The following is a 22,878-nucleotide window of genomic DNA, read 5'->3' on the forward strand; positions in this document are numbered from 1 at the left end:
ACTCGTCACAGGGCAGGAACACTGTGCCCTCCACCACGTGACCCCTGCATGGCCTCCAGGACCCACGCTCGGCTCCCGTGACAGGGTTCATCTGCCCACACCAGGCTTCCTGGGGGCCTGCGGGGCTGCCCTGTGGCGCGTCGTTGCCACGGGAAGATGCATCCCGGCTCCACGGAGCCCACTGCCAGGCCGAGGGCACTCCTTCAGAAGCCCACACTCGCCATGCCCGGGAGGGCCTGCTTTGTCATCACCCCGAATGAGAAGGACCTGCCCGTCCGTGTCGCCGTCTCTCTCACGAGGAATAACGTTGTTCTCTCTTCCAGAGCAGTACAAGCTGCTGAGTGACCACATCGAGCAGATGGCCGCCGAGTAGGCCTCGGCAGTTGGCCCGAGGCTCCCCCAGGAGGACTGTGGGTGCGCGCCTCCCTCCCGGGCCCACGGCTGGCTGTCACCCCCCCGCCCCCGCATGACATTGGCAGCACCCAGAGGCGCCCCCCACCGCCCTAGAACTAGCGGCTAGAAGAATCTGGTTGCCCGTTTTCCCTGCCTCCCCTCTGCCTGTGTCTGCTCCCCCACCTGCGTGCCAAAGTGTCTCTGGGATTACACAGCTAACACCGAGGTGACTTTCCATATCCCCGAGTGGCAGACCTGCGACGTGGGACCGAGGGGGCGCAGGAGGGAGGATGCTGGGTCTACGATGGGCCGGTGTCCATCGTAGCCTCCTGCGGGAGAGGCTGGGGTGCACATGGGAGGGTAGGGAAGGGCAGCTGTGGGGTGGCACACGCCAGTGACACAGGGCAGTCAGGAGTGATGATTGGGGGCCCCCCGGCAGGGTGGGATGGGGTTCCTCCCACAGTGGGGTTCCTGCGGAGCGGGGACCAAGCAGAGGGGGCGGGGGCCTCTGAGTGTCGGTCCACGGCGGGTGCTGGCTCTTTTCCGGGTCCCCTCTCCGTGCAGCAGGGACGGGAGTCCCAGGAAGCTCCAGGAGGAGAGGGAGACCCCCTATTCCAGGACGGGAGAGAGACCGGGGCAGAGGACGTGCCTTCCCGGCTGCAGAAGGCCCGGCCACGGTCAGGGGTGTGGGCGCCGGGAGACGGCACGGCTCCGAGTGGCTGTGTTGGACCCACGTAGCACTCAGGTGTCTGTGTCAGGCTGTCTGAGATGTCCCCGCGCAGCCGACAGCTTCCTTCTGGAGTGGAGACGCTTCCGCCCCTTGCTCCCTGGGAGTAGCTCGGGGCCATCAGTCCCGTGACAAGCACAGACAAGAGAAGCTTCTTCAGCAGCTTCGGGACAACCGCCCTTTCTGAAAGCAGACAGTGCTGCCCTTTATTTCAAAACAGACAAAAGAATCTGTCAGCGTTACAGGCACCGTGGCAGAGGCCGCTTGTGGCGGTGACTGTGTGAGGCGGGGTAGCGGGGCTTCGGAGGGTCGGGCCCTCCACCCCGGCCGCCTGGGGAAGCCTGTACCTTCCGCCACCCGAGCCCTTGGACCACTTTCCTGCGGACTCTGCGGACACCCCCTCGCCGTCTCAGGTGCCGGGAGCCGGGGCTCTTCCCCCCAGGTTTGTACCAGGCACAGCTGACCAGCCCAAGGGACTGCAGTCTGGCTAGCAGGCCTCCAGCCTGCCAGCAGCTTCCCTGGCGAGCCCGGTTCCCCCGCCCCAGCCCCAGCTCTTGGGCGCTGACAACGAGGCCAGCGGGGCTCCGTCCTTCCCGCCTTGGTCCTTCGTCCCGTGTCCCCGCTGCACCTCCTCCAGCATGACAAGCACACGCCAGATACCCAGCCCTCCGGCCCTCCAAGTTTCCCCTCGTGGGGGATGCCTCCCTGGAATGTTCCAGAGCAGAGCGTGCGTTGGTTGAGCCGAGGAACGCACATCCGGGTGATCGTAAGAGAGATGACAGGAAACACGGCAGGACCCGAGTGCGCCGGCGTGAGCTGCTCCTCCAGGAGACCTGGGGGGCTGGGGCTTCAGAAACCCTGCTGTTTTCGCAAAGGCGTGTGCGTGTGTGTGTGTGTGTGTGTGTGTGTGTGTGTGGTGGCAGCCTCTCTGGCCGTGTCACTAAACAAAGCACAGCTGTGTCGCCAGTTTGCCTGTCCTGTGCGGGGCGGGTCATACGGGCCGGAGCTCCTCCACCCGATGCTGGGCCCAGTGATAGGACGGGTCTCTATGGAACGCGTTTCAGAGAAATCACATCCAGCTGACGGGTGTGCGGGCCCCTCCTCCAGCGCCTCCTGAAGATGACGCAGCCCCTCCTGAGACAGCCCCTCCTGAGACGTTCAGCTACGACCCCCGCGTGTGCTGTGCTCCCCCCACCCCCCACAGGAGCCGGGCCACGTGCCCTCGCAGGGCTCTCCCCCTGTGGCCGCGTGTCGTTGGCTTTCTCAGTGGTTAGTTGAAAGGCATTAAGATTTTATTCTAAAGGTGCCCAAAAGACTTATCCTTGTACATAGAAGATTTTTGTACGGACGTTCGATCCAGTCTGATTTCTGGAGGGAGACAGTAGGTTCTGGGTCTTCCCAGGGGTGCTGGGGAGCTGGCGGCTCTCTCCCCGCAGGGTGGGGCGGGAGGGCCCGTGCAGCCTTGGAAGGAAAAATGCAGCTTTGACTTCTTGGGGCTTTTCCAGGCACTTTAACTTCAAGATGATCTTGAGACCTTTTTTTTTTCCCATACAGGCCTCTTGAAATAGCAGTTGAAGGTAGAAGGAAGGGTTGCTTTGGGTTTTTTCCTCTCCCCTGGTTTGTGTAAATCTAGCTCCTAAGAGTGGAGTCTGACCCCAGAAGTGCTGCCTGTTGCTTTCAGCCCTACGAGGGGACACTGCCGGAGACCGTGGGCCTCGTGGAGTGACCAGTGTCGGGGTGGCTCTGAGGCTGTCCTGCTGTGTCCTGGTGGCGTCTGCCTTTGGCTGAGCATTTCACCTCGTAGTGTCTGACCACTGTCACCCGGAGGACGCACGGCGTGCCTAACAGGAGCCGGCAGCCTGCCTCGCTGACGTTTCCTCTCTCTGTGGCACGATCTTCCCTCCGAGGCCCGCTCCGAGCAGACAGACACAGGGCGGGCTCTCAGGTCCCAGGGCGGAGAAGTCTCACCCTGCCGTACACACAGGAGGCTTCGGAGAAAGAGCTCTGGTGGCCTCCCCTGTAAACTCAGGACCCTTAGACTCGGGGCAGGAAGCGTCGGGTCATATCCACGAGGAGAGTTTCCAGTCCCAGTAGGTTCAGGGTCCCGAGCCAGGAGCTTCGAAGGCCTGCGTTAGCAATGGCATTTCAGTCTCCTGCTGTCTGCCCTTCAGGGCTATGTGAATCGTAATGAGCCAAAAACAGCTAATTCTCCCAAGTGAAAAGTACCCTGCTTTGGAAATAGGATGGTGTCGAGATGTGCTTTGTACGTCTTCAGCCCTTGTTGCAGTTTTAGCAATATTGTTAGATGTTTAAGAGGGGCTGTGCTGGTATTCAGATTATATCTACCGTGTGCGCGCGTTTAATCGAAGGCAGAACCAAGTTCTGATATTGTAAGTTCTTTGTACAGTGAAAGGGAGTAGACCATGATTTTCCTATCGCCGAAAGGGGAGAAAAGCAGACCAAGGAGCTCTTAAGTTGCCAAAAGGAGGGCTGGAGAGAGTCCAGTTCGCGAGTTTTGTGCTCCAGTGAAACCCGGGACGGTCAGGGTCACGGGCAAGCCCCACGCTGGGTTTAGGGCAGAGACCCAGGACTGGAGTCAGAGGTGCCGCCTGACCTTTCTCTTTCCTCCTTCCCGGGAGCTGGAACCAGTGGAGCCCGTACTCACCTCTCCCTGCCCGGTTAGACGGTGAAGTTCATTGCCGTGGAGAGGTGGCAGGCTTGAGGGTTGCTTTTCCGTCAGCTGTTTTAAGTGGGTTGGTTTATCGCCCAGAGCACTTGGTATTGCAGCCTCCCAGTGTGAGAAGCGCAGTGTTTACGCCACAAAGGGGCTTGCGAGGAGTTTTGTTGAACCCAGGTGACCGTGACCAGCAGTCAGGGCTGCAGCTACAAGCCTGACCTTCCTGGGCGTAGCTGCACCCCGACGAGTTGGCTTTTCAGCGAGTGGGGATCCCAGCAGGTCGGTGCGGTTAGATCAGCTCTATGGCCAAATCACCTACAATTGAGACAGCTGGGCAGCCAGGGGCCTGAGCCATTTGCCAGAACAGCAGGGAGCTTGGGAAGCAGGCGGAGAAGGGCCCGGCACCAGCCTCGGGGGAGGGGTAGCAGCCGGGCGGTGCCAGGCTTGTCACCCCCTGGCCACCCTCTTCCTCAGCCACAGGCAGAGCTGCGGGGCTGGGGGCCCACGGCCCCTCGGTCCCGGGGTTCTTCTCGCAGCGCCCCACCCCCGGCCTTTTAGTTTCCTTGAACCACTGTTTCTGCCACTCAGCCATCTCCCCGTCTTCCTGCAAATCACTGATCCCTTTTTACGATTCTTGAGGGGGAGTTTCGCTAGAAAAGCCTTTGAAGCTGAGTTCGTACAGGGGAATGGCATCGGTGACAAGTGCCCCTAACTGGCTGGTGTGTGACGTTCAGACCTGGGCTGGAGCCAGGCCTTAGTCAAGTCACATGTCCCAGTACGTCCTTGTTGCCCGGCGGCCGGAAACAGGCCTGTGTGGGTTCTCCAGATGGTTCCCACCCATGAGCACCCTCAACGCCAAGACCTTCCGCGTGGCCGGGCCCCCCGGCCTCGTTCTGCCGCCATCTCCCTGCAGTCCCTCTCCAGCAAGCGCCTCGGGTGGCCGGCCTACCTCATCCCTGGGTGTCCTGGCGCTGGCCTGTGTCCCTGCGTTGGCTGGTCTGTCTGAGCTTGAGATGAGTGAAGGGCTGCAGGGGGGAACCTTCCCCCTGGCTGTGTCCCCAGGAGTCAAGGGGACACTGCTCCCGCTCTAGAGTTCTCAGTTACTATTGGAGAAGGAACACCTTGTCATTTCCAGGAGCGAGTCAGGACGGTCTGGGTTTGCCCGTCTTCCCATCACTCTGTGCAGGCGGGGGGGACCCTGCATCCTCGCTTGTCCCGCAGGGTCAGACCAGGGCGCTGTCGCTTGGCGCCCTCCTGAGCAGCACAGACGGGGTCGCTGAGCTGGAAGGAGGGCTCCTGCTGCTGTGATGCCCCTCGGACCCCGGGGGGCTGTGCCTGTCCCCACCTTGGTCCTGGACGGTGCACTCGCGGAAATGAAAGGGAAGTGCTCAGCAGGCCCGGTTCCCACACACAGGCTGCACATGCGGGCCCTGATCTGTCCCTGTGCTGGAGGCTTGCTTAGGTTCCCGTGGACGCCTTGAGATGGACGGGCCGACCATCTGAACAGTAGGAAAGGCTCGAACTCAAATGGCAGGTACCTCCCCTTAAGACGTGTCAGCTCGAGAGCTTCGTGGCTCTAACTGTGGCCTCTGGGGCTTCAGGAGGGTCTCCCACGTGCCTCCCCTGTTTCTCTCCCACCCATTGGTCTCGGACCTGAACTTGCCTTGGCCATATCCACGCATTGCCCTTAGTGGCCCAGAAGCCGGGGTCCGCGACGCAGGTATGTTATATGTACACTTACGCAATTTCGTGTCCCACGAGGCGACGTTCTACAAACTATATTTTCAAGTGGAGAAAGTTTCAAGGTCGAGCTCTCAGAACAGTGCTAAAATCAAAGCTGTTTCCTGTGAAGAAAAAAAAACCGTCTATATATTTCACCTCAGATTGTCAGAAGGCAGAAACTGAAATAAATTCTTAAGAAAAAGAAGTCAGTCTGTTGAATTTTTGTTTTCACATGTCCGTGAGCACATTTTTTTTTTTTTTTTACAGAATTTACAATCTTCTCAGTGATGACACAGAAAACACCTTTTTTCTGGGGTCAAATAGACGTTCTCCCCACTTAGGCTAAGCAGCTGGGTCTTGTGCAGACGTGTGTGTGTGTCGTGGCCAAACCGATGGGCAGAGGGAGTGTCCGCTGAGTCACTGCCGGGGTGTGTTAGTGAACGGAGGGGCCTTGGCCTCCAGGATGCCTCCGGCCCCTTCCAGCTGATATCCTGGTCTTGCCTTTGAGCCACAGCTGCCTCACTTCTTGCTTTTGGGGGTCGGGGGGCTGTGAGTAGAACGCGATTACCACCCCCGCCTGACACACACAGGACACCTTCATCATCCCTTACAACTTGGTTTGACAGACGTATTTTGTGAAATGTTGGGCTTTCTTTTTTTCTGATTATAAGAGGTCAATAGCCATGTTCTAACTCTCCAGACTAACAGATCCGGGAGGTAAGCCTGAGGACCAGCACAGGGCCTAGAAGAAGTGTCCTTGGTACCTGGAGAAGTGGACTCAGTTCCAGGGGCCCCGGGTGGGATGGTTCCCAGGGCGAAGGTGCAGGCAGGTCCCCCAGCCCTGGCCTGGCCACCTGAGATGGGCTGGGGTATGTGCCCTGATGCTCGGTGGGGCAGGGGCTGGACCGCCCTGTCTCTGGTTCTCCCACCCAGCCTGGAGGACCGGCCCGGGTGGTAGAAGCCTTCACACCTGACTTTTCCTCAGGTGCCAGGAGAGTCCAGCAGCTGAAGGCCAGGGGCTGGATTCAGAGGCAACTCCTGGTGACAGGGAAGGACCCCTCTGAAGGCAGCAAGGATTCTGAAGAGCACGGGGACCCGAGCCTGGGTCCCGTTCTACCTCCCCACCAACCCACTGCGTGCCTTTTGCCAAATTGTTTTCTGAACCTCAGTTTCTTCATCCATATAATGGGAGGGAAAACATCACCCATCTGAGGCGGTTCCTGCGAGAAATGCAAACGTGCTTCTCACTCTAATCTCGTTCCTCCTTGTCCCGATGAGGAAATAAATCAACCTGGGAGCTGCACCTGTAGGAAGGGTCCCGCCCATTAAAGGAAAAAGAAAAACGACCAAACTTCTCTCTAAATTTTATAGGAATCCATTTAAAACATACTCTTCAAAATTCATGACACTAAATATAAAAGAAATTTAAACAATTAGGCATTCACATCGTGTTCCTTTGTAAATTGTAACCTTTCTACTTCTGACTTTATTGACGCTTAAAACGGTGCTGAGGCTTCTGGGGCACCCTGACCATGGTAACAGTCTTGTCCCTTAAGTTCGTGCCGAGCACCTCTGCCTGCAGCCACCTCCCCTGCGCAGTGCCACAAACGCTCTGGCTCCCCGAAAGAAGCATCTCCCCTCTTTCCATATTTGGAACTAGCCTCTCACTAACGAAGTCACCTTTTAATGTCCCAGGAAGTGACCGCAGGTGCTCTCTTTTCTCCTGTGCTCAGATCCTGCACGAGTTGCACTGGGAAGCAGTGGGGTGGGTTTGTCCTCAATGCCTGGGACTCTGAAAGGAAGAGACCCCAAAAGTTATGCTCCTTCCACCCCTGCTCACCCCACCTCCCACCTCCTGGGCCCCAAAGAGAGGAGCTAGGAATTTTGTCCCTACTCCCAAGCGACCATGCACACAGAGAGAGCCAGGGAAGCTCCTGGCCGATGTCCAACCCTGGAATTGGGAACAATTGGTCTCTTCGGCGTGCTGGGGCCAGAGAGGGAGGGGAGAGGCCCCTTGTGCCGTCAACTTACCTTTAATGAGCACCTACTGTGTGCCAGGCGCCACCAGGCTCCAGGACCACAAGATGAAGAAGCAAGGTCCTTTTCCTTCAGAAACTATCAGTGGGGTTCAGACACAACTGAGGTTAAAAAAAGGTACATTTGTGTGTGTCTGTCTGTGCATGCATGTGCACACATATAAATGCTTAGAGTATAAAAATATAACAAAATATATACTGTAAATGTGATGATATATAATACAATCTACGATAAGGTTATTTTATAAATTATTATATAGGAAATATAGAATGTTTTAGTTATTTTTGGAGTGAGTGTCCTTCCTGGTTGAATCAGGGTGGGCTTCCCTGAGGAGGTGCCTTGGAGCTGCATTCTGGGAAATAAAAGTCACTGTGGCGAAGACGTTAATCCTGCAATGATCCCATGAGAAAGGTTTGGGGTTTTTTTAATTTAATTTAATTTTTTATTGAAATATAGCTAACTTACAATGTTGTGTTAGCTTCTGGTGTACAGCAAGATGATTCAGTTGTACATATCCATATTCTTTTTCATATTTTTTTCATTATATGTTATTACAAGATACCCCTGTGCTATACAGTAGGACCTTGTTTATCTATTTTATATATGGCAGTGTGTATCTGTTAATCCCATACTCCTAATTTATGCCACCCCCCCTTAACCCTTTGGTAACCATAAGTTTGTTTTCTACGTCTGTGAGTCTATTTCTGTTTCGTAGATAAGTTCCTTTGTGTCATATTTTAGATTCCACATGTAAGTGATATCATATGATATTTGTCTTTCTGTCTGACTCACTTCACTTAGGGTGATAATCTCCAGTTCCATCCAAGCTGTTGCAAATGACATTATTTCATTCTTTTTTATGGCTGAGTAGTATTCCATTGTATGTAGGTACCACATCTTTATCCATTCATCTGTCAATGGACATTTAGGTTGCTTCCGTATCTTGGCTATTGTAAATAGTGCTGCCATGAACATTGGGGTGCATGTATCTTCTTGAATTAGTTTTCTCCAGATACATGCCCAGGAGTGGGATTGCTGGATCATATGGTAACACTATTTTTTAAAGAACCTCCACACTGTTTTCCATAGTGGCTGCACCAGTTTATAATACATTCCCTCCAACAGTGTAGGAGGGTTCCCTTTTCACCACACCCGCGAGGAAGGTTTTGTTCACCACTTTGCTGAGGAGGAAATCATGGTACCCGCAGTGGGGAATGAAATCAGGGGCTCGCTGGCTCCAGAGCGTAGTGTTTATCCTGAACGGCTGCAGGACGTCCTCTCCCTGGCAGAGGTCTCTAGGAGGCAGCAGGAGGTGTGCTGAGAGCCGAGTGACCCAGAGCTCAGATGCCCCCAGCCACCATCAGGAATTTGCTCCCCAAATGTGCACACCCAGGGGGCCCAGGTGGGCAGGCGGCCGAGCCTGCGGACTCCCACCCCTCCTCCACTTCTGGGATGTGTCCCTGGTCCCACGGTCATCCCCGCACATCACGTCCCTATGGTTTGGGTGAATTGCGTCCCCAAAACTCATGTGTTGAAGTCCTAACTCCCAGTACTCACAATGTGACCTTATTTGGAAATAGAGTCTTTGCAGATATGTTTAGTTAGGATGAATGGGGTGGACCCCTGATCCTATGACTGGTGTCCTTATAAAAAGGGGAAACAGACCCCAGAAGGAACCAGACCTGCCAGCACCCTGATCTTGGAGTCCAGCCTGAGGGAGAATAGATTTCTGTGGTTTGAAGCCCCCAGTGTGTGGTGCTGTGTTAGGGCAGCCCTGGGAGATGATTCACCTGCGACCAATAAGGACTCTGTGGGGCTTTCCCGGGACAGACCCACCCAATGTCCTCCACCTGACTCTTGTTTGTAGAAAAACTTTAGCCTCCTAGGCTAGTTCCCTGAGTTCCAAAGAATAAATTTAATCAGAGAAATGAGAAAATGCAGAAGCTAAGGAAAATAGTCAAGCAAGACAAAATAATAAGAGTTCAGCCATTAAACAAAGCCAAGGACCTTTAGTTCCTCCTCAAGGGCTATAGATAATATTCTACACCATGTCCTTTGAGCTGTTTTGCAGGTACGGAAACCCCACAGGTGGAAGAAGTTAACTGGATGCTGCCCAGTTACCTCACCAGCAGCCAATCAGAAGAATGTCCACAAGGGACTTCCCTGGTGGTCCAGCGGTTAGGACTCTGCGCTTCAACTACAGGGGGCCCGGGTTCGATCCCTGACTGGGGAACTAAGATCCCACAAGTCGCACGGTACAGCCGAAAAAAAAAAAAGAATAAAAGAAAAATGTCCGAGAGCTGATAACGCGCCCCACAGTCTCCCTCCCTCACCCTGTGTTTAAAAACCTTTCCTGAAAGTCGTCGGGAAGTTGGGACCTTTTGAGCACCAGCTGCCTGGACTCTTTGCTTGGCGCCCGCAACAAATCCTGCCCTTTCCTTCACTGCAACCCGGTGTCAGTAAATTGGCTTTACTGCACACAGGCAAGTGGACCCGAGTTTGGTTCCGTAACACACGTTCACACGGGCTTAAACACCCAGAAGCCCAGTCGTAAGACAGGAAATGAGACCCAGCAGGAGTCAGGGTGAGATGCGCCCACGTTTATTGAACACCTGCTAGGTACCAGGTGTCCTTCTGGGCACCCTGATCCCCAGAGCAGCCTGTGAGCTGAGTGATGTGATTCCTGCCAGACAGATGAGGAAAGCGGGACTCAGAGGACACGGGACTTGCACACGGCAGAGCCTCCGAGCATCCAGCCTCAGCCCCCTTTTCCTGACTGGGGAGTTCTCGTCCTGGCGATGCAGCCCCTTCCCCTGTCCCCTGAGGTCCTCCACGGGGTCCTCCTCGGCCGACTTGTCCTCACTGGCTGCTTCTTTTCTCTGGCTCCGTACGGTGCTCTGGGTGCTCTAAATAAAAGAAATACAACAACAACAGAATCATCATCACCATCACAGCAACAACAGCGATAATAATAATGACAGTGACAAGCATCGTTTCCTGAATGTTTCGGGTAGATGTGTTCGCCTAATGCCACAGCCCTTTGAGGGGGTTACTATCATTGGCCCCACTTTGCAGGTGAGGCATCTAAGGCACAGAGAGGTTAAGGAACTTTCCCCGGGTCACACAGCTTGGGAGCAGTGGGTTTGGACCCAGGCAGTCTGGCTGGGGACCATACTTCCTCCTCTGCCTTTCAAGAGAATTATTCAGAAAGCATGAGACGCTCCTCACCACACTGTGGTTCCCTGAGTCTGCTTCAGGCAGGTCCGGGTCAGACTCAGGGCCACCCTCCCACTCCCCAAGCAGCACTCCCTTCTCAGACCCGAGTTCTCAGCCGGCCTCTGGTCTCTGGTCTCTTCACCTTGTCACAGGTGTTACGCCCCACCCCCAGTGCTCACCTGGGCGAGAAACCACGGGACGGCCGGGGGCAGGGTGGTGTCCGTGAGCAGCCGAGCGTCATAACGCCCATGAACTCCACGCATCTTGGCTCTAAAATCCTGCCAGGAGGGTTGGATCCGGTCAGGAAACAAACAAAGGGGTGCCAGCGGGAAAGAAAGACGTGGGACGAGAAGCCGGTGCCCAGGTAACTGCAGGGACCCCCACCTACGCCAGGTCCGCCTAGGAGTCTCCTGTTTCTTATTCCTTATGATCTACTGCAGAGCGGTAAGTGGGCATTGTCATCCCATTTTACAGATGGGAAAACTGAGGCCCAGAGGCAAGGTAACATGTCCATAGTCATGCAGGGAGATTAGAGATCACACTGCCCCCCGACCAAAATAGAGTAGAGTTGAGTGAACGCACCAGAGCCCAGCCAACCTTCACTGACCCTCCTATGATGGTTTTAAAGCCATCCACAAATTCTTCGACACTTCTCCCATCAGGAGCTGGACTATAATTCTCCTCCCCTTGAATATGGCCTTAGTGACGCACTTCTAAGGAACAGAATGTGGCAGACAGGATGCTCAGTTTCTTCGAAGCTTAGGTCACGGAAGGTGACACAGTGTAATTCTCTGATGCTCATTCTTGGACCAGCTGCCATGCTGTGAGGAAGTCCACGCCCCATGGAGAGGCCGTGGGCAGTTATTCAGGCTGCAGACCCCACTGCAGACCCAGACGGGATGGGCCTCACTGGGGTACAGCTCATGCAGTCGCCCAGGGCCCCCAGCTCAGAAGGACGCTGCCATCTTGGAATTGTTAATAATTATTGAACAAAGGGCCCACGTCTTCATTTTGCCCTGAACTCTGCGAATCACGTGGCCCATCCTGGACCCAGATGACAGCCATCATCTACCACACACGGGCGAGGAGGCCTTGGAAACAGCTCCGGCCCCAGCTACGGACTGGCTGAAAGACCGGAGTGAGGACAGCCCAGCTGAACCCAGCAACCCTAGAGCCACAGAAGATAATCCCGGTCAACGACCGCTGCTTTACACCACGAGGTGTGACGCAGCACATTAGAGATAACTCAGATGGCTTTTTCTAGATCCTCATCACATCAGGTGTGGGTAATAAGCACTTTGTCTCCCTCGGAAGTTCAGCAGGCATCAGCCTGGCGATGCTTGTTGTTGTTGATTCATTTGTTTTTAAGCACCCAGGTGATGGTCATGAACGTGGATGGTCCAGAGAGAGAGAGAGAGAGAGAGAGAGAGAGAGAGAGAGAGAGAAGGTGTTGGGGAAATTCCCCACCTCTGGGGACTTGTGGTTGCCAAGGGGGAGGGTGGGAGGGAGAGGGATGGACTGGGAGTTTGGGATTAGCAGATGCAAACTATTACATATAGAATGGATAAACAACAAGGTCCTACTGTAGAGCACAGGGGACTATATTGGATCTCCTGGGATAAACCATAATGGAAAAGAATATTTTAAAAAAGAATGTCGTACGTGTAAAACGGAGGCACTTTGCTGTACAGAAGAGATTAGCACAGCATTGTCAATCAACTAGGCTTCAATAAAAAAAAAAGACAAAAACAACCTCCAATTCAGCCCCACCCCCCAAATAGGAGATGAGATGTCCGTGAGCCACCTCCAGATCTCTCTCCAGGTCGTAGCTCTCCAGGGTCTGGAAGGCACTGGAATACACCTCCACCGCTTTGGCGTGGAAGACCATCTCAATGGTCACAAAGTCCGAAAAAATTTTCTATTGGGAGAGACGCCCAGGTCACATACGTAACACTGTCAGAAGGACTGTCCTGGGGTCATCTCGACATGGACCAATTTGGGGGGTGTGTGTGTGGGCGAGGGCTTAGTTGTCTTTGCAGGGAAGGTCCTAGGTGTGGAATTTCAATATATTATTTCTAATTAATTTATTTTTGTTGAACAGATAATGCATTCCCATAGTTCAAAAGCTGCCTTGCACAGAGATTGTTCCAGAAATGTGTGAGGCCTTGTGGACTTTCTGAGGGGCATCCTTTTCTCAGCTCTGTCAACCTGGGCTCCTCCACTCAGCTTGCGCTTCTCTCATTCTGAGGTCAGGTTGATGGCTACAAACTTTCAGCCTCTGTCACCCACGGGCTAGAAGTGGGTCTTATGGGAGAGGGAGGGGATGCTACTGGCCCAGAAGGCCCACAACCTGATAAGCCAGCTTGTCAAAACATTATTAGTGATGGAAACGTTGGCTTCTCTTGATCAGATGGTTCAGCTTGGCTCAGTAAGCTCTCACAGAGCTCCTACTGCATGTCCGGCTCCAGTGGGGGCTTCTACTGTGTGCTGGGCCCAGCACAAGCTCCTACTGTGTGCCAGACCTGAGGGGACACTCCTGCTTTGTGTCAAGTCCAGCACAGGCTCCTACTGTGTGTCAGTCCCCTCCTACGTGCTGGGCCCAGCACAAGCTCCCACTGTGTGCTGGGCCCAGCACAAGCTCCTACACCGTGGCAGGCCCCAGCAGGAAAGAGGCTTGCTGTTGGGGGAGGAGCCTGCAGTTTGGAGACACACCTCTTCCTGTCACGTGGGAAGCACCTGGAAGAGGAGGGCCGGAGGAAGCCGCTAGGCCGCCTGGGAGAAGGAAGGGGCGAGGGGGCCAAAGACTGTGCTGGAAATCCCTGGCTCCTGCCTCCTCCCGTCCTGCCCCCGGGAGGCCGTGCTGGTGACAACAACAGGCCGCGTCCTGCCCTTTGCCGGCCTGTAGCCCCGAGGAAATGACGTATCCTCTCAAGCCTCAGTTTATTCGTCTGCACAGGAAGGACAGGAGTGGTCCCAGTTCACAAAGCCCTACGAGAGATTCAGTGAGCGCCGCGGCTCTCGACCTGCGGGCCCCTCATCAACACCAGCCTCACCTGGGAGCTTGTCAGGGATGCACATTCTTCGGCCCACCCAGGCCCACTGGATGGGACGCCAGGGTGTGCCCCCCGTGTGCGTTTTAAGGAGACCGCCGGGGCATTTCTGACGCGCGCTCAGGTGAGTGAACCGCTGCTTGAAAGCATGGCTTACATTCTTTTTAGAGGAGCCAGAGAGTTATTTTGTAGGTACTTCATTAGAATCGTGACCTAAAACTGATAGAGTGGTAATGATTATTTCAAGTTTGGGCTTTTATCTCTTTTAACATTTGGAGGTTTGGATAAGCGTCTCTTACAAATGAATTCCCCCAATTTTAAAGGATGCCCATGTTAAAGTGCGTGCTTCTGTTGGCCGCCGACCGTGCAGAACCTTGTGTGCTCTCGCCGGCCTCGAAAACGTCAGGTGCTTGATAATGGTCTGCTGGTGCTTTTAGGTTCTGCCTGCAACGTGGATGCTTGAGCAGTAATTACCACTGTTTCGCTCGCTTCGTTCGTTCATTCTTTCATTCATTTTCCCAATATTTACTGAGTACCCACCGAGTGCCAGGCCCTAGACGTGGTGCCCAGGACCCAGGAGGGGACGTGGCAGGCAGGGGGTCTGCTCTGTGGCTTCGACGTGCAGTATAGGAGGTGGCGTGGAGCAGTGAGATCTCCCCTGCTGTCCGCCATCACAGGGTCTGCGTGAACTCTTGTCTCCCAAGAGCGTCAGCTCTGTGAGGACGGGGCCTTGCTTTGCTGGCTGTGATGTCCTCAGCCTCAGGCATAGCGCCTGGCACATAGCAGGTGTGAATTCAACATCTGTGAGATTCACGAGTGAATTAAAGATACGATGAATCCACCCCCTGGGATAACTGCCCCCAGAGGGAGCGGAGCAGAGAGTGTTAACAGTTGGTCGGACCAGGTCTGGGGGTCCAGGTGAGTTTCTCTGAAGGACAGCAGGTGTGAACGCGATGCAGAGTAGGGGCAGAGCCCTCCTGGTAGAGGACACAGCCTGTGCAAAGGCCCTGAGGTATAAAAGGTCTTGGTGAACTCTTGGAGCGTGGAGTGGTGTGTCCAAGGGAAGGCTGGAGGGCGGGGCTGGGGCTTTGAAGCCTTGGGGAGGATTTCAGCCTTTCTCCTTGGAATGAGGGAAGCACAGGAGGGTGTTACACCCGGGAGTGACAAATCGGAGCTGCCTTTTGTGAGAGCCTTGGGGCAGCAGTTTGGAAAATGGACGAAAGTGGCAGGGGGGCAAGAGTGGGTGCGGGGGTCTCTGTGACCATCTTGCCCTTAAAGACGCCTCCTCCCTGAGGCCTCTTGTAGGAGCTGGGGCTCTGGGCCTGGGGCTCTGCGTGGGTCGGGGTGGAGAGAGGAAGTATTTGTGCCCCTGGGGCTGTGCAGAGAAAAGGAGGAGGGTCCTGTGGATACTGTGCGGAAAGGCAGGGGCTGGGGGGCACAGACTCTGCCCAGTTCTCCTGGTAGGCGGGGAGCTTGGCCGGGTGCTGAGAGCGCACGGCTGCCACTGCTGGCTTCCGGGCAGGACAGCTGCCCAAGACAGCTGCCCGAGCAGCCGGCCTCTACCCGCCGCGGCCAGGAGGAAGCCAGGATGAACTGTCCTGGGAGTCAGGGCCCTGAGAGCCGAGCAGGCACAAGCTCACACACACACAGTGTCGCAGGGAACACACATGCACTCACACATACACAGGTGCACACCCGCCAGAGCTCACCCACGGGGCCGCCCAGAGTACTTCCGACCAGGGACCGACCACCCCCACCTGGAGGCCCTGCAGCTTCTGCTCCTGGAAGGCATCCACCATCTCCTCCGGCTGGTGGGAGGTGCGGCTGGCATCCGCCAAGGCCCTCTGCACGCCGGTCTCCGCCTGGCCCCAGAGATACAAAGTGTCATGGGGGCTCCATTCTGGATCATTCTCTGTCCCTTCACCCCACCCTTGGGCCAGCTGTCCTGCATCGTGGGAGCCTCTTGCCAATTTGGTTTTGGAAGGAATGGCCGAGTGGGACCACAGCGAAAGGGGCAGCTGCTTCTTGGACAGACCCTCTTGTTAGCTGTGTGACCTCAGGCAAGTCACTGAACCCCTCTGAGCCTCAGTGTGCTTGCCTGCAAACAGGGGATGGCTGTAAGGCCTGCTTTGCAGGATTGTTGCAAGCATGAGAGTGGGCTCAGCTGAACTACTGCTATGACAGGTACACCACGTTTGCTGATAATTAATTCCCGCATGTGGAACGATTTTAGGTAATTAACTTACTGGTTGCCTTGTTTGGCATCTATATGGCCTGACTCCACAGCAGGCCTGGCACGTGAGGAAGCTGGATTTCAGAGCCTGACGCCCGCAGAGCTGAGTTGGGGGTTGCCCCTTAGCTCTCTGTGTGACCTTGGGCAAGTCACTTTTCTCAGTTTCCCCACCTAGAAGTACCCGCCTCCCGTGAGCAGTAAGTAGGTAACCCTGACAAGGAAGCAGGCTGTGAAGGGGAGTCTCTCTCTGACTCGCTGAGTAGCATCGCTGATGGGACGGAAGCCAGGTCTCCTGAGCCCCGGCTGATGGCTGGCTGTCCCAGAGCCTCTGACTCTGCTGTCCTGAGCCCGGGGCCCTGCACACATCTGCCCAGGTAAAGCTCACCTCGCTGTTTTGTGAGGCCGTTCGTTACCTGCGTGCGAGCCTGCCTTCCCCAGACAGACTTGCGACGCTCACCTGGGGCTGAAACAGGTGGCGTCAGGGATTCAGGTCAGCCAGCGGCCCCCATGGGGGGGGCACGGTGACGCACGGCCCCGGCCTCAGCGCCCCCCGGCCCCTGCCTCGGGAAGGATACGATGGTCTACCTCTGGGAAGGGGACTTCTGCCTGAGTCTCTCCAGCTTTTCCAGTTGTTTGAGCTCCTCGTTCCGGACGCGTTTGAATTCCTTGATCTCAGCCTACGGAAGGAGGAGGGTGCTTTCCTGGGGCCCCAGCCCCCCACGTGGCCCGCGCCGCAGCGCCGTGCTCACCTGGGTCTGCTTCATCTGCGCCGTAGAGCTTCAGGGACTTGACGACCTCGGTCTCCAGCCTCTCGACCTGGGGGCACGCGGACATAACACAGTCAGAGCGGGTGGAGCCGGGCAGATGCTGGGGGCTGCGCGGCCACCGGCCTGCACTTACAGAGCGCCGTCTGCACGTCCGCAGCTGCACGGTGGGCCCTCCTCCCACCTTGGGGTTGCGAGCGCGGGCGACACACTTCATCTCGCTGAGCCCTGTTTCCTGGCCTGTACAGTGGGTATGAGGAGGGTACCCGCGCACGGTTTTTTAGCAACTGGTTGGGACCCAGCGCTATTTCGTTTCTCCAGACTGCCTTAGGTCTCACCAGGGATGCCGACAGAGCCACCTGGCACACGGACTAGCGGGGAATTCAGAGCTGACTGTGCTGTGCGGCGTCCAGGGACATGGCAGGGTCAGCGAGGGGGACACCGCACGCCCCTGAGTCAGTGCCTGTGTGCCAAGCCTAAAACTAGACACGAGGATAAACAATGCCAGTACTGGTAACAGTGGTCACAGTTAAAGCTAGTGTGGGTAACGCGCTTACCCTGTGGGTGTCACAGTAGAACAGGTGTAGGAGTCCCCCCAAGGGCTTCTTGAAACCCTGATCCCCAGGCACCACCCCAGAGCTTCTGACTCAGCAGGTCCAGGGTGCAGCCCAAGAATCTGCCTTCTTCTGACAGGTTCCCAGGTGAGGCTGGTGCCTGGAGGATGGGGTCCCCTGAGAGTCGGGTTTGCCCGATGGGCCGGGGGAGCTGGAGTCCCCACCCAGCCCCTTCCTCCTCCATTATGGCTTATGGCTCTTGTAAACGCAAACCTAAAGAAGAAATAATTTTTTCCCAAGTGCTGAGAGGGAAAGGAACTTATCCCTTCCCTTTCCGTGCAGTATTCCTTTGAGAAAACATGCAGTTGTAAATCCTTTCTCTGTTCCTTTGAGATGGATATAAAGCCTTTAAAAACTGAAGAAGCCTCTGGCTGGTTTTACAACCAAGAAAGCCCAGTCATCTCTGAGCTGTAAACTTGGGGAGCACAGCGTCTCCAGGGAGGTTGCCAGGTGCCCGGCTCCCAGCTGTACCTACCTGCTTGTCAGAGTGAGGTGAGGTTTTAGTTTTCTTTGGATAAAGATGATTAGCCAGCCCAGGTGGCCACCCAGTCGCCAGGTGGAATTAGGAAGTCCTGTGTGACAAAGGGTGCTGTCCCCTTCCCTGTCCTCAGGGGGAGTGAGGTTTCTCTGTCTTTGCCATCACTTATTCCATCGCCTGTGATGTGCATTACCTCTGACTTAACGCTTATTCAATAGAAAACTGTTTCATTCTTTTGTACCATCGCAGAGAGGATTTTTCTGGGCTGGCTGGAGTTTTGTTTTATTTTATTTTTATTATTGTTTTTTTTTTTATCCCAAACTCCTAACCCTTCCGTCTCCAATGCTCCCTCTCCCTTGGCAACCACAAGTCTGTTCTCTATGTCTGTGAGTCTGTTTCTGTTTCATAGTTCATTTGTGTCATATTTTAGATTCCACGTGGAAGTGATGTCATATGGTATTTGTCTTTATCTGTCTGACTTACTTCACTTAGTATGATCATCTCTAGGTCCGTCCGTGTTGCTGCAAATGGCATTATTTCCTTCTTTTTTATGGCTGAGTAATATTCCATTGTATATACGCCCCATGGGGATTTTGATTTTTAATTCTTTCCCTAACTCCCTGCAGCCTCCTTGCCCTCCACAAGCCTCCAGGCTCTCAGTCCTGTAAACTGCGGTGTCACCCTGGGGAGGGAGTGATGTGAGCGTCCTCACTCTGGGGACACCTTTGGAGGAGATGCGTCCGCTGACTGTGGACCCTGCCGGCCGGCTCCAACTCTCAGATCCCCCCGGGAAATGGGTCCGCTGGGGCCACTCGCTCCCCTCGGCCTGCCGGTAACCCTGCACTTCGGCCAGGTCCTCGGCGAAGTTCCTCAGGGCGGCCCGCATCTCCGGGTTCTCCGTGTTGGTGAAGTCGATGAGCTGCTTGACCAGTTGGTCGGCTTGTCACGCAGCCGGGCTGTCTTGCGGGTGTAGGCGGCCAGCAGCGAGTAGAACTGGCTGAAGCACTTCTCAGCGTGGGTCACTGTGTCCCCCGTCACCCACACCTGCTGTCCCTGGGGAGGTGGGGGTCTGAGGAGCCGTTCTGGGCACGGACGCCCGGCCAGGCCACGACAGCGAAACAGGGGTCACCCACCCACCGCCCTCCTCGTAGGTGGCAAACCCAGGCCAGGCGTCCGGTCCCCAGGATAATGCCCAAAGTCCCCGGGTCAGGCCGTCAAGGCAGATGCGGGAGACCAATGGGGTCACAGGGCTGGTCAGTGGCCGGGCAGGAGTGCAAACATGGGCTTGGCTCCTAACCTGGCCTTTCCCACCCCGGGGCCCTTACAGGGGCTTTATCTTCCCAGCAGAGTTGGTCTGTATTCCTCTTCTCTCTGAAATCCCTAGATTCTCTCTTTTCCCCGAGCTGTTGACATTCTCTCCCTTCTCTACATCGTAAATCTTTATTAATAAACTTTTTTGGGCGGTGGGGGGACCAGTTTTAGGTTTACAGAAAAGCTGAGTGGAAAGTACACAGGGTTCCTACATACCCCCTCCCCGGCGCTCAGGGTTTCCCTATCATCAACCGCTTCCCTTTAGTGCCCCACCTCTGTTACCAAAGGTGAACCCATAGTGACACATTCTTAGTAACTAAAGTCCTTCGTTTACATGAAGGTTCCCTCTTGGTGTCCTGCATGCCGTGGATTTTGACAGGTGCCATCGTCAGTACCCTGCCTCCACCTTCACAGTGTCGCAGAGAACTCTCGCTGCCCTGAGGACGCCGTGCTCCGCCCGTGGGTCCCTCCTCCCTCCCCCAGCCCTGAACCTTTAGTGTGTCCCCCTGGCAGGCCGTTTATCACCATGTATCGCTTCCTGTTGTGCTTGGTTCCTCTCACCCTCTGCATCTTTCTGGGTCGGGCTTGAGGGGAGCGTGCTGACTCATCTTTATGTGCCGCTAGCCTGGGGCCTGCCCATCGCAGGTGTTCCATGAAAAAATACGGAGTGAGTGAAGGACCTGCTGGATTTCATCTTCCCGAGACAGTAAAGGGGGCACAGCCTCAGACAGTCGCCTCGCTCTCGCACCACTGCACCCTCTCCTTGCCCCTCGTCCCACCCAGGTGGTCACTGCCCCATCCTCTCTCTGTATGACCAAAGCCCCCAGCCTGTGCGTCCCTCCAATCACATCTCTAAAGCTGGAAGCTGAGAGGAGGGCCCTTTGTCCTCCTGACAAACCCGAACTGCTGCAGCCCTTTACGGTTTGCAGTGCGCATCGTGGGTATTACCCTGCAAACAAGGTAAACGGAGACCAGAGAGGTGCAGCATCTTGCTCCAGGTCACACAGCCGGCCGCAATCCCTGTCCCTCCACATGGGGTCCTTGGACCCCCTCAGTCAGAATCGCCTGGGACACAAGTTAAGCCTGCAGAATCCCAGCCCACTCTCCGCCAGACTCCCTGTGAGCGAGGTCCAGGGGGCTGCATTTTTAAAGAAGCCCATCAGGTGGTCCAGGGGCACCCTCGAGTTTGTGAGCCCCAGAGGAGCCAGGCGTGGAAACAGCTGGGTAAGGGGCAAGTTGAGAAGGCAGTGATAGATTCAGGCTGCAGGCAGTGGGGTCGGAGACGATTTCACAGAGGGGGTGATGCCTGATGGGGTTTTGAGGTATGAAGAGGGGTTTCCCAGGTAGAGATGAGTGAGGGAAGTTGGGGTGGCCCCTGTGAATTTAGCTACCCCAGGGCTGTGGGCAAAAATGCTGGAGAAGCAGACAGAGGCCAGATTCTGGAAGCCTCCATGGTCTCTAGACCTCCAGGTGGGCGTGGTGTGGGCGGGAGAGCATCCTTACCACTGCCCCCTGCCCCAGCAGTCCAGGCGGCCCCATCTGTCTTGGTGCGTCTGGCCCCGAAAACCCGGCCGCCCCCTCCCTCCCAACCCAGGCCAGCGTGGTGCTGCTCACCTGGAGAGAACGATGTTCATTGTGGCTGGAGACAGCAGCTGTCCTGGTCCTGGGGTCCAGGGCCCCAGGGGTCCCACAGGCCTGGGAGAAGCCACACGGGGCTGGGTGCAGCTGCGTGGTCCTGGCTCAAGGGACGCTGCCACCTGGTTACCAGGCGACGTGGCCACCTGCAGTCACCCTGGGAGGAGCCTCCGCTGGTCACTAAGGCAACCTCTCCCCGGGCCAGCCTCCCCTAGCGGATTAGGAGGCCTCAACCAGCCTTGCGCTGGCCCAGGTGGGGTCGCCGAGAGGCTCCCACTCTCCCGGTGAAGATGGAGGTTCTTGTGGACCTGGCAGTGCTGGGGTTCCCCAGGAGGTGCGGGGACCGGGCTTAGGGCTGCTGGCCCTGCGCCCAGCTGTGCTCGTGGGCCGTATTGCTGGGGCTCCGCCTCCGAGAAGGCCACGCGGCCTTCCCCAGGCTCCTAGGAGACTTGGCTACTCGGGGGGGGGGGGGGGTTTGCGAAAAAGCACAGCGAATCGCTGCTCGGCGCTGAATCGAGGGGACAGGGCACCAGCCCACAGGGACATCTTCAACGCGTTAATCATCATTTTACTGGCCTTTCCCCCCTTATAAACACTATCTGCTCATTGCTAGAAAAGCAAGAAAACAACGATAACACAAAAAGAAGAAAATAGAACGGCACATACAAAACTGTGCTAACTGAAGTACGGTACATTTTGCTAATTGTAGGATGTGTGCAGTTCAGTGCATCTCCGTTTTACCTGAAGGAAAGAAATAGGCAACTAACAACCCCAACAGTAAGAGATTGGGCGGGAAGAGGGGAAGGTAGAAAAGCAGCATGTTGGTAACTTGCCATGGAGGACCCGCTGCACAAGTCTGTTCACTTTGTATACGTCTGAAGGTCTTTATAACGAAGAGTGTGTTTGTTTTTTTTAAAGTGTATATGAAAGCGAGGACTTTATTTTGATTGAAATACAGTTGATTTACAGTGTTGTATTCGTCTCTGGTGTACAGCGTGGTGATACACACACACACAAACACACAGACACTCTTTTTCAGATTCTTTTCCAGTATAGTTTTTTACAAGGTATTGAATATAGTTCCCTGTGCTGTACAGTAGTTCCTTGATAGTTATCTCTTTTATATATAGGAGTGTGTCTGTTAATCCCATACTCCTTGTTTATCCCTCCCCTCCTTTCCCCTTTGGTAACCATAAGTTTGTTTTCTCTGCCTGTGGGTCTGTTTCTGTTTTGTAAGTAAGTTCCTTTGTATATTTTTTTAGATTCCCCATGTAAGTGATATCATATGATATTGGTCTTTCTCTGTTTGACTTACTTCACTAAGTATGATAATCTCTAGGTCCATCCATGTTGCTGCAAATGGCATTATTTTGTTTTTTTTATGGCTGAGTAATATTCCATTGTATGTATGTACCACACCTTCTTTATCCATTCCTCTGTTGATGGACACTTAGGTTGCTTCCATGTCGTGGCTATTATGAATAGTGCTGCTATGAACATTGCGGTGCATGCATCTTTTCAAATTATAGTTTTCTCCGGATATATGCCCAGGAGTGGGATTGCTGGATCCTATGGTAGGTCTATTTTCAGTTTTGTAAGGAACCTCCATACTGTTCTCCACCGTGGCTGCACCAACTTACATTCTCACCAGCATTGCAGGAGGGTTCCCTTTTCTCCACACCCTGAAAGCGAGGACTTTAGAGTCAGCTAAATACAGGTTCAAATCCCAGCCCTGCTGTGTGACCTTAGGCAAATCAGCTGACCTCTCTGGGCGGCAGTCTTCTCCCCGGTAAAATGGGACCGTGGCCCTCTTTCCTTGCCTTGTTGTTAGGGGAAATAAGTCCCTGGTGCATCAGTAAAGAGACGGCAGGGCAGCCCCCAGGGCAATTCCTGGCCTGTCTGCCCACAGTGGCGCCAGCCCTGGGGTGGCTGGTCCTGTGCTGGTTACCTGTCCCTCCCCCCACATCTCTGCGTGGTCCCTTTATCACCCCATACGTCCCTTTGCACAAGCTCAGTGCTCC

The 22,878-nt window shown here is 55.1% G+C and overlaps 2 protein-coding genes across 3 annotated transcripts in view; one reads left to right on the forward strand and one right to left on the reverse strand.

Moving 5' to 3' along the window:
- The window catches only part of KIAA0513 (KIAA0513 ortholog), a 59,406-nt gene extending 53,682 nt beyond the window's left edge, over window positions 1-5,724 (forward strand). For both annotated transcript variants that reach the window (XM_067720662.1, XM_067720663.1), the window contains one exon: window positions 324-5,724. In XM_067720662.1, the coding sequence (XP_067576763.1) occupies window positions 324-373 (50 nt within the window). In that variant the 3' untranslated portion in view covers window positions 374-5,724. The remainder of the gene's footprint in view (window positions 1-323) is intronic.
- Window positions 4,971-20,856, reverse strand: CIBAR2 (CBY1 interacting BAR domain containing 2). Its single transcript, XM_067718421.1, is given in 12 exon segments — window positions 4,971-5,051; window positions 10,199-10,462; window positions 10,952-11,050; window positions 12,577-12,690; window positions 15,580-15,684; window positions 16,469-16,484; window positions 16,641-16,732; window positions 16,805-16,823; window positions 16,825-16,876; window positions 18,737-18,850; window positions 18,853-18,958; window positions 20,830-20,856. Coding segments are annotated over 12 exon segments (1,089 nt in total).
- Window positions 20,857-22,878: the final 2,022 nt, after the last annotated feature.

The sequence above is a fragment of the Pseudorca crassidens genome, chromosome 20, assembly GCF_039906515.1.
Source record: "Pseudorca crassidens isolate mPseCra1 chromosome 20, mPseCra1.hap1, whole genome shotgun sequence".
NCBI lineage: Eukaryota > Metazoa > Chordata > Mammalia > Artiodactyla > Delphinidae > Pseudorca > Pseudorca crassidens.